The sequence below is a fragment of the Ilyonectria robusta genome (genome assembly GCF_021365365.1).
Source record: "Ilyonectria robusta strain PMI_751 chromosome Unknown BGZ61scaffold_179, whole genome shotgun sequence".
Lineage (NCBI taxonomy): Eukaryota > Fungi > Ascomycota > Sordariomycetes > Hypocreales > Nectriaceae > Ilyonectria > Ilyonectria robusta.
In genome coordinates, this window is record NW_025764613.1 from 1 (window position 1) to 10,068 (window position 10,068).

Below are 10,068 nucleotides of genomic sequence, written 5' to 3' on the forward strand. Positions count from 1 at the left end.
GTTGCATGTGGTACAGTAAGGAATGGTTCTTTAGCCCCAAAATTCCCAAACCTTGAAATCCTAACCTTACCAGAGAGCTTGATGGTCTCGTCTTAAAGAATTGACCCCATCAAAACATCTGTGCAAAAGCAATGAACAGACTGAAGATACACCAGACAAGCGACATTCCCAGCTGGTTTGTACCAGCGTTACCTATTTTTGCGGATGAGGAGCCGTTGGATGAGGGGCCATCGGGTGAGGAGTCGTTGGATGAGTTATACCCCAGATTTAGAGAATAGTTTCCGAATCCCACGCTTCGTGTCCAGCTAGGCTTCTCACCATTATTCAACACATCGGACCGTTCCACATCAATACTACCCAGGAAATCAACAGTGACCAGACCCTGAAGGATATTCCTCTCCGGGTCTCCGTTATAGAGCATATCGTTGCCGGGATCGGTATTCATCGAGAACCAGCCCTGGTACGTGAAGCTAGCTGACTCGTTATGAAACTTGAGGATAATTTGGGGATCTGTAACCTTCTCGTCGAGTCCTATTCCATTGACGTGGTCCCAGAAGGAGATGCCCCACCATGTGTCCGCGGTCACATTGCAAGAGCTCATATTATACTGCATATTGCCAACATTGCCTGCCGCATCATTTGTCGATCCTGAGATGTAGTATGGTTGACTAAAGGATTCGGCCATGGAGAGATTCCAATATACGGTATCCCGGCCGTCTTTAGGTTCATCATTGAGCCTGAAATTAATGAGTTAACAGAATGTTCATTTGATAGATAGAAGCCCTTGAAACAGTACGGACCGAAGGAAAATTAAGGAAAGGAAGGACCGTCTGTGTGTGAGAGAGAAGGGAAGGAAATAAGACATCTTGGTGCATTGAAGCGCTTATGGGCTGCGGGTTTCTTACTCATCGGTATAGAATTGCCACTCTAAACCACTTTGCATCGACGTCCCGGACCAGTGGTAAGGCGGAGTGAGATTAAAGGTTGGCCGCCACGCTCTCAGGAACACTCTCACTGGATTCTCAGTGTCGGCGTCCGGGTTTGTCTCAGTGATTGCAAGCAGCGAGTCGTATCCAAAGGTGATATTTTGTCCCCGGAATCTCGTGCAAACGTCATTCTCGTAGTCTTCGTACAGAGGTGTAAATTTGAATGTTGTTGTGCCATTGTAGTATCTGTCATAGAATGAGAATTAGTTGCTTAAGCAGATGTGTATGCGTATAGCTCTCTATATCTTATGTTTTCCTTCTTCTCCCTTCTCTAGTATCGATGTTGATTTAAGCCTCAATGAAACAGTCGTTCCCTTACGATCCAACCCAGGCATAAAGCCAATACGTCAAGTCCGACACATTCGTGGGCCTGAGGTTCGATGACGGGTCATATCTAGCGTCTTCCTTCGCATGGGTTGGAGAGAGCGCGAGTGATAAATGCAAAAGGATGAGGGAAATAATGCCCTGCATAGTTTATTTTTGCAAATCTCGGCTCCGACCTTGGATTGTGGAAGATGTGCACGTGTCCTTTCTGGATATCAAGGTAGGGCAAATTTGGAAGGAAACGCCAACATTGTGTGGTGCTCGGAAGTATGAACGCTATTTTTTCAAAAACGTGCCGGAAGGTGGACTTTTAACATCAAGTACTTCGTACGGGGAAATGAGAATGACCAATTAGCCAGTGGCTTTCAAATGTAAAACGCTCGCTGATTGGTGGCTCCCGCATAAAGAGATTCTCGGTTGGAATCCCCCACGTGCTTGTGCCAGCGTCATCATCATGACCAGATCTGGAATTTGATCCGGCCCTTTCTATGCATGTCCTGTGGATGCCTACGGCACAAAGCCATAATTGGACTTTTTGGCCGATGGCCACCTGCAATGGAACTGAAATCATCGTGGGCTATTTTAAGTAGGTGACTGCCATTAATAGCGACATACATCCTGGAGGGAAAACAGGTTGGTCCTCCCGACGAGTTTGCCTAAATCATCGTCTAGGGGGAGCAGAACGTGGCGCTCTGGTTGGTCTTCGGTCTCTTGTATCACTGTCACAAGGGATCCTAGGAAGACGATGCAGGGCTCATTGTGTAGACCCTGGGAACATGGTGAGGAAATGCTCTGTATGGTGGCCACTCCCAGCCTCCGCTTCTGCCATCTTTTCTGCGGCAAAAAGGCGATGGCAAGACGAGATGTCACATTCAGCATATATATAAATTTGCACGACGTATTAGCGGAGTGCGCATTCCCTTTTGACGGAGCTGGAAATGCGACACGAGACGACAAAAATGCAAATCGCTTCCTTAGTCTAATAGCAGCGGGGGTCGCCCCTAGCAGCATGATTTCCAGTTTTGTCAGCACTTTATGATAGTTGCCACGCGCAGCGCCCCCTCGCCGCGAGCACCCGTGGGAAAAGGAAACCTTGCCGTATAGAGAACTGATTTTTTTTTTAGGCTGGCCGCTGCTATCATCAGCTGCATCTGCGAGAGCGCGCCGCCCCCCCTTCCCCAAACTAAAAGGGAAAATCGTTATCAGCTGGCAGGCGGGCGGCACTGGCGGTCTAAGACATGAGGCATCGTTCGGACATGAGGGCAAGCGAGCCTATGACGATGCGGGAGGCCTTAGTCTTTTCCACCGAGGTGTACGCGGATCGAAGTGGCCGCACATCCCTACGAAGCGTTGCGTTTCTTTTCTCTTCTGACAACATCTCCAGGGCATCATCCATCTATCGGTGATTAAGGCAGGTATCTATTTTCGCGGGATCGCTGGCTCGCTCGCGGGGGCCTTGTCCGAACGCGGCATGCCATGGGATTCCTATATCAGACGGCGGGCGAGAGAGAGAGAGAGAGACCCCTCAGTGTGATGAAGTAGGTGCTAATGTTACTCGTTCTCGGAGGTTCTCCTCAAAATGGAAGGACTCCACCTTCTTATTTTAGAACCCCTGTAAAACATCTTCCCGGGTAAAGCAAAGCCGCATCGGGTCAGTGGTGAAAACAGAACTTAATTACCTGGTTCATTTAGTGATCAAGTTGGCTAAATTCTTTATTAGCCAAGGCGATGAAGCGAACTGTGAGTTAGTATGAGAATAATGTGCTGCGAAAGAAAGAATTGAACAATGATAAGCGTGACCATAGAGTTTTGAATGACGGCAAAGTGTGTTGCAGACAATAAGATCCCTCGAGCCGCCCCCAACCCTTATTGTCAGACGGATGATTTCTAAAACTCATCTCACTATGCATAATATCATATGTATGGAACAACATACCAAGATGAGGAACATGATATAGACCAGAGCCAGGTCCTGAACTAAAATCCAATAAGCCCCTCTTTATACACTAACAGCGATGCATAGAGCCAACGCCATACTAATTATCAGAAAGTTTCCCAAACCCAACCTGTGCCTTGTTCCAATGTTTGTTTCTGTAGGAGCAATATCCGGGAGCGAAGCACTTGGCGTCCCGTAATAAGTTACAGTATGAGGCTCATGAGAGCCGGTTTTGAGTTCAAAAGGGAATGTCGAAGACGAAGTCAATGTCGAAGGCGACGTCGTCTTTGGCTCTGGCTCTGGCACTGATACCGTTTTATTACGCTCCCGTTGCTCAGAGACAATGCTCGATGGCATCGGTGCGACACTGAAGCCTTCCTCGCTGCAGACATCGAAATAATCCACGTACTCGATCACGCTCACTTGGCCCGTGACATACATACAATATCGACAGCTGGAGCAAATACGTAAGCGGGTCTTCTCAAGGTCTGGCCGCAGGAACTTACGCCCTGTTCGTTGAAACCCATCCAGATTCACAGATACATTCGTAGTATTCGGCGCCGTTTTGATCGTTGCAGTCGCGATCTAGGTTGTTGAATGCGCTACAGATGGAGTCGCTGCCCATGCAGTACTCGTACGGCGACAGGTCCGAGGATGCCGATTCTCGGGCGAACAAAGCCAAGCCCACGTCCATCTTCGGGTGTTGGTCTTCCAAGCCTCTGTTCTTGGGGGTAGTTGACTGACTCTTTGATGAGATATCCTTTCGGAACGCGGTGAGAGGAGACGCTTGTGGTGATGAAGGAACAATCAATTTCTCCCGCTTTCCGAAGGCCCAGCCTGGAAGAACTCATCAAGGTGTTGGCTTTCAAGCGCCGAAACAGACACGATTTATGCCTTCGGGTTTCATGCCTATTTTAGACGGCTCCGTCCAGGTTGACACTAGACCGGTGCAAAATTGCACCGTCTGATGCCCTCGCTCGACAACTCCTCGTTGGCAATCTGCCTGATCAACAAAGCTATGGCGGAAATAGGAAATGGCTCGCACGCCAAGCAAAAGTCAGCACTAGGCTGCTGGGATCTGGCTGAGTCAAACTTGTGGACAAAGAGCCCTGTCACCAAATCATGCATGGCGGGGTGGAATGCACAGGGGGGAACTGGGCCGAGGCCGGTCCATAGTTAGACAGCCCCAGTGCAGGCTGAGGAATGGACAGAAAACCAACTTGTGTCCCGCAAGTCGTTCAAGTCAAATCAACGACCAACACTCATTTTCGCCATGGTTGACCTAACCATCGGACAAGTTGCAGCTATCATTGCATTTGGTGCCGTGGTTGGTGAGTGAATTTCAAAAACTTGTTTTTCGTATGACATTTGGTTGACAAGCGATTCTAGCCCGTGTGTGGAGTCCGACGTTGGGAACTTTTATCCTTGCCGGACAGCTTCGCGATCGTGAAACGGCAGCTACATGGTGAGTGCAGATTCTCTTCTTTGCTGCAACGCTATTTCTAACCTTTGGCCGATCAAGGACTGTTGCAGCAAAACACCTACAAAGCTCATATTGGCCGCTTTTGCTTCGATCTGATGCAATCAAAGACCGCGGAGTCCGTCGACCCATCGTTGCCATCACATTAATACTGCCACTGCTAAGTTTGCTCATCGCGATAGCCGGTGTTGTAACTCCCCTTGGTCTTTACGAGTCGAGTGAGCCCAAGTCCGAGGCCGTCAGGGCTGACTTTGCGTACGTTCCGGATTCAAGCACTTTCTATGCCGGCACATCCACACGAGATGACAAACCTTTCACGCGAACGTGTAGTCTCTACAGTTGTTATTTCCCATGTCCATACACCTCGGATGTGACGGTCATTGCAGAAGATGGTCTATCAGAAAACTGTAGTTTTTCCGGGACCATCAACGCAACTGTCCCCGATATTCTCCACGACATCTATTCAAGCGGCACGCAATACGAGAGAACCACTATCTCCAACTACTTCGATATAGAGTGGCGCCAAACCACGACGCAATACTATCGGCTTCTGAACAATGGCACGCCAATCGCTGCTGGAATCTTCCGGCGCCTCGAGACCATTGCGCTTACCGATGATGTGCGCGCTGTTGAAGGATTGGTCGTTGATGCAAAGAACGGCGGGATTGGCTTCAGAAACCATACTCGTCCGTCTGGCTATCCTGGAGGCGTAACATGGACGGAGGATCTTCTGTTCTGGGAACCTGACGTGGAGTGCGTTGACACGAACACCACCATCGACTTTGAGGTCACGACGAGCTCTCAAACGAATACCGGTCTTACAATTTCCAAGCTGCGTCTTACAGACAGGGGTGGCTTCGTTAATTTCAACACGACAGATCCACTGGACGATCAGCGTAATGGTGTGAACAAACCTGATCTGAGGATGAGGGCGTATCAGGCGGCATGGGCTACTAATGCCTTCTCCATGCTCTTCATGAACATTTCGAACGCCATGGAACCGCGAAAGAAGAACAAGCCTTTTGAATGGATCAACTCGGAGATTGGGAAACAGTTCAAAATCCCTATCTCGATGGATGACACGAGATACCTCAGCCTCGATTTTATCAGCAACTTTGGCGACCATCTTGCGGTCCCGTCGATAATCAGCGACACTGACGGATTATTTGAGAATCCTTACAACATTACCATTGATTCATTCATCGCCGCAAGTGAGACTCGACATATCCGCTTGGTGTACGGACATCGCTAAGACTTGCTTTAGGAGACTTATGCCAGGGCACTCTATTTGATGCACCCACCAAACTGAACAACACTTTTGTTCTTTGCAACCTGATTCGAGGTGTTCCACAAAGAGTAGACGACGGGCCAAATATGATATTTGAGGACAAAAGTCAATGGTCCTCTCCGTTATACGCTTGCGCTTCAGCCGTGAAGGGTACGGTTAAGAGTGTTACGTTTTTCCACAATGGAACAAACGCGACCATCGACAATCTTGTGGTCAGGGAGATCAAAGACAAGGAATACGCTACAGAAGATGACATGCCGTTGTGGGGTGTCGAAGACTCTTCTCTCAGACTTGACAAGTTTTCACCAATTTGGGGCCTTTTGCACCCAGCGTACGAGAATTTCCAAAATATCTCGACGACCCGTGCCCCTTCTCTCTACTTTCTCGGATCAGCGATGAGTGGCTGGATCGGACGGGACCTTGATCCACAATTCACACACATGAACCTACCCGCGTCGATTGTCCCCACTGCTGCTTTTCTTACGATTCCTTCAACGATGGATAACACATTGTCCACCTACGATCTCACAGGTCAAACAACCATGAGTCTGTGGCTAAAGTGGCGGGAACTCTCGAGATCTGCAGACTCTGCATCAACTATATTGAAATTGATGTGGACTGACTTTGCGTCTTCAGCTGTTGTAGGGACCAAAGGTGTCCTTGGTGAACGGAATGCTCAGCCGAATGAGCCGGCAGACATATCTGTCATTCCATTGGTGCACAGGATACGATATCACTGGCGATATGGCATACCTGCCTTCCTCGTGCTTGGGTGCATGGCGTTCATTGCGGTCGTGGCGGTTGCATCAGTCGTGACTCGAAAGTCGAGCCTCGAGACGCTGAATTACCGCCTGAAGCAGACATCGCTTGGTCGCGTTCTGACGACGTTGGTTGACCCGCAGTCGAGTACGTTTGCCATGACTGCAGCAGATTGGAGCAAGCTCAATGCCAGGAAGGATATGGACCTGGGGGTGAGACAACCGATGCTCGCACCGGAGCCAAAAAAGCAAACGCCATCGGGCGGGAGCGAGAGCGTTTCTGGAATGCCTGAAGACCAGATTCTACCTCAGGAGTACCAGCCTTTGCAGGATCATGAAATTCTAGAAGCGAAGCATGATACACAAAACAGATAAGGCGGTTTAAGAGTCCTGGAGTATCGATTCAGCAAATGCAAACAAGACATGCCAGTGTCCAGCGGATGTATAGAGCCAACCTCGTTCCAACAAAGCTCCCGTCGGACACCGGAAAAGCCCGCGTCGATTTACCTCACACAACCAGCATGGCCGACGTTTTCGGCATTGTCGCCGGCCTTTTGAGCGTTGCGGCCCTGTTCAACTGCGTCAACTGCTTCGAGTACATGGGTCGAGACTGCGAACGCTGCCAACTAACTGGATTTGTGCGTTATCTGGAGAGGAAATTGAGGTGGATGAGCCCAGCTTGTTGGCTCTGCAGGATGCTGCTGCTGGTTCTAAAAGTGTCGTATCAGAGGCTGTAGTGCAGAAGGGTGAAGGAGTCACTGGAGGGAATTATGTAAAGGATATAAAGAGCGAGGAGGATGCGAGTGCTGGTCTGAAATAAATGTAGCGACAACATTTTAGCGCTTGGTTCAGGTGTTGCGGATCGGCCAACGCCCGGGCGGCGGGGTATCTTCCAACAATAACTAAGGTGTTTATTTTTTATGCCATCGGGAAGAGGGGGCTGAGAATAACGTTAGCTAGTTTACTGTTGACGTTATGTTAAGTCAGATATATGTAATTTCTTAAGATATCCACTGAATAATGGCTTTTTAAGACTTCGATATCCCAATGCTATTACCCTTTACTTTGCAGACCCCCACTAGGTCTAGTTGGAGGTGGTAGTAGCAGTTAGAATTAAACTTACATCTGTTATTGATATTTAGTGCCTAGTTTTGCTTTCTTAACTAACCGCTACTAATATATCTTCGATATAACTAAATATAAGTTAAGGCTTGATATATCCTCTATAGAAGTGTATAGAACTGGGCAACGTCTTATTATAAAGAGTAAGTTTTCTATACTGTCCCTTAAAGGGCAGGGTTTTCTAGCTAAAGGTGCACTCGATCGAGTTCAGTAAACTACGATTAGTCTTAAGCTTAAAAATATGCTTTTAAATTTAAATGTTGATGTTGGGGAAAGCTTGGAAGTAATTGACAGTAAGGAACCTTAACACTCGGTAACGTTATTTAATAGTGAATGCCTAGTCACAGGCTCGTTTCTAGTCAGATGCAACAGCATCAACGTGGCGTTCTGAAAAATCCTCCTCAAGAATGAACTTAGATTTGAATCACGAAGCTCTCACTAACCCCTAAGCAATGGCTCCTACAGCATGATCTGCTCCATTACAAGGGTGCTTGCTTACTTGATATAATGAAAAGCGGCTGGCATTGCTACCGGGCCATACTAAACACCTTGTAAGTGCCGTGGCTTGCAGAGGTGGGTAAGACAGGTCACAGACCCAGGCCTCATTTCTTGTGGCTTCCCATAGCCTGATTTTTTTCTCTTTCTTTTCCTACCTTAAAATGCCACAAAAGCGTTCACTTGTTAAGTTCCTTCAAAAAACACATACCGTCGTTCAATCTCCCGTTGGAATAAACCTTCTTGCAACATTAAAGGCATGAGCAAGGGTGAGCCGAAGGACGAGCATAAGAATGGCCAGAGGGATGAGAAAAAACATACATCCAAGCCCAAGCCCAAACCCAATGACGAGGATCCGGATGAGGCCAGTGACGACATCAAGGACAGGACCAAAGACGAGCCCAAGGCTGAGCCTAGGAGTGACCAAAAGAATGAAACTAAGAACGAGGAAAAACAAGAGGCCAAGAAAGACGAAACGAATCACAGCAATTGCAAATGCCCGACTCAGTGATACGTGAAGAACCAGTCTTGGGCCTTGTGCTTAAGACTGGCATTATATGTAACATCACGTGAGAAAGGAGACCTTATGCTCCCGTCCTCAACTGTGGTCTTGGCTCGTCATCCATCTTTCTACATCTACATGACAACCTCACTTTATGTGACCTCCGCGATAATATTCGCATCACATACAAGCTCTGTTTTGGAATGGAACGCTGAGAATAAAGGCGCTATTATAGTCTATAGCCCTGGACTTTTGACTCATTTTATTTTATAAAGGAGTGTGTTAATACTTCCAACCATAAAACCCAACCACGTCTCCATCCACAAATGAGTGTGTCGATACTTCCATAGTTCCCTCCTCAATACATCATCGCCAGTCATACTTATCTTCACCATTTTTTGTTTCCTCATATCCAATTCCAAATCATCTCTTAAAGAGTCTTGTTCAGAACCATAATATGACCTGGAAACCAGGGGCCTAGTAGTTATTGCCATAGCCCTTGCCATAGCCCTTGCCATAGTCCTTGCCGTAGTCATTGTCATGGCGGCCGTAGTCATTGTCATGGCGGTCCTTGCCGTAGTCATTGTCGTGGCGGTCCTTGCCGTAGTCATTGTCGTGGCGGTCCTTATCGTGGCGGTCCTTGTCGTGGCGGTCCTTGCCGTGACGGCCTTTGCCGTAGTCCTTGTCGTGATGGTCTTTGCCGTAACCCTTGTAGTGACCGTATCCGCCCTTGGGAGGATCATAGTGGCCATACTTGTTTGGAGCACCTGGCTCAGCCTTAGCTGCATGAGCAGGGGCAGGGACGGCCACAATGGCCGAGGCCGCAGCGGCAATCATAGTAATGAGAGACAGCTTCATTTTGGAGCCAAATTGGTGAGAGGATCTTTAAGGAAGCAGGAATTACAAAAGGGGATTTTCAAGAGGTATTTTTCAAGAGGCAAAAGCGCTCGATAGGAGAAGGCAGGGTTGGTTCTGTCTGTATGAGCTTGGTGATAGAGATTAAAGATTTAGACTTGAAGAGGAGGGAAAGGGCCTCGGCTTTATTCACGGAGAACCTCCCATTACAAAACCAGATGAATTGAGCAGCTTCATGTCGCCATTCCTCACAGATCTGGTCTAATAATAAAATGGCGTCTATCTTTAGGCTTCGGCAAGTCGAGCCCCGAAGCCTGGATGC

General features: G+C 48.2%; 5 protein-coding genes across 5 annotated transcripts; 2 read left to right on the forward strand and 3 right to left on the reverse strand.

The window, feature by feature from the left end:
• On the reverse strand, nt 1-1,535 carry BGZ61DRAFT_524867 (uncharacterized protein). The gene is made up of 3 exons (XM_046252676.1): nt 1,306-1,535; nt 906-1,172; nt 1-737 (listed from the first exon to the last, which is right to left on the reverse strand). Exons 1-3 carry the CDS (start codon nt 1,455-1,457, stop codon nt 110-112), a joined length of 1,047 nt encoding a protein of 348 aa, XP_046092841.1. The 5' UTR covers nt 1,458-1,535; the 3' UTR covers nt 1-109.
• Nucleotides 1,536-3,127: 1,592 nt separating this feature from the next.
• BGZ61DRAFT_470060 (uncharacterized protein) lies at nt 3,128-4,008 on the reverse strand. Its single transcript, XM_046248032.1, has 3 exons — nt 3,991-4,008; nt 3,753-3,940; nt 3,128-3,700 (listed from the first exon to the last, which is right to left on the reverse strand). Exons 2-3 carry the CDS (start codon nt 3,938-3,940, stop codon nt 3,310-3,312), a joined length of 579 nt encoding a protein of 192 aa, XP_046092842.1. The 5' UTR covers nt 3,991-4,008; the 3' UTR covers nt 3,128-3,309.
• Nucleotides 4,009-4,519: 511 nt separating this feature from the next.
• On the forward strand, nt 4,520-7,147 carry BGZ61DRAFT_542643 (uncharacterized protein; the record flags this gene model as incomplete). Its single annotated transcript, XM_046255219.1, has 4 exons — nt 4,520-4,577; nt 4,636-4,711; nt 4,769-5,937; nt 5,991-7,147. The coding sequence occupies 4 exons, from the start codon at nt 4,520-4,522 to the stop codon at nt 7,145-7,147; spliced, it is 2,460 nt and encodes an 819-aa protein (XP_046092843.1).
• A 146-nt stretch (nt 7,148-7,293) lies between these two features.
• BGZ61DRAFT_542644 (uncharacterized protein) lies at nt 7,294-8,900 on the forward strand (the record flags this gene model as incomplete). Its single annotated transcript, XM_046255220.1, has 2 exons — nt 7,294-7,410; nt 8,718-8,900. The coding sequence occupies 2 exons, from the start codon at nt 7,294-7,296 to the stop codon at nt 8,898-8,900; spliced, it is 300 nt and encodes a 99-aa protein (XP_046092844.1).
• Nucleotides 8,901-9,368: 468 nt separating this feature from the next.
• BGZ61DRAFT_488300 (uncharacterized protein) lies at nt 9,369-9,749 on the reverse strand (the record flags this gene model as incomplete). The annotated part of the gene is made up of 1 exon (XM_046250093.1): nt 9,369-9,749. One exon carries the CDS (start codon nt 9,747-9,749, stop codon nt 9,369-9,371), a length of 381 nt encoding a protein of 126 aa, XP_046092845.1.
• Nucleotides 9,750-10,068: the final 319 nt, after the last annotated feature.

Excerpts from the sequence above, each read along its gene's own strand:
- BGZ61DRAFT_470060 (XM_046248032.1), bottom strand. The coding sequence starts at position 3,940 with ATGGACGTGGGCTTGGCTTTGTTCGCCCGAGAATCGGCATCCTCGGAC. Across the intron at positions 3,701-3,752 it reads TGGGTTTCAACGAACAGGGC|CTGTCGATATTGTATGTATG; the intron begins GTAAGTTCCTGC and ends TATTTGCTCCAG.
- BGZ61DRAFT_524867 (XM_046252676.1), bottom strand. The coding sequence starts at position 1,457 with ATGCAGGGCATTATTTCCCTCATCCTTTTGCATTTATCACTCGCGCTC. Across the intron at positions 1,173-1,305 it reads CTTTATGCCTGGGTTGGATC|ATACTACAATGGCACAACAA; the intron begins GTAAGGGAACGA and ends ATTCTATGACAG. Across the intron at positions 738-905 it reads TGGCAATTCTATACCGATGA|GCTCAATGATGAACCTAAAG; the intron begins GTAAGAAACCCG and ends CATTAATTTCAG.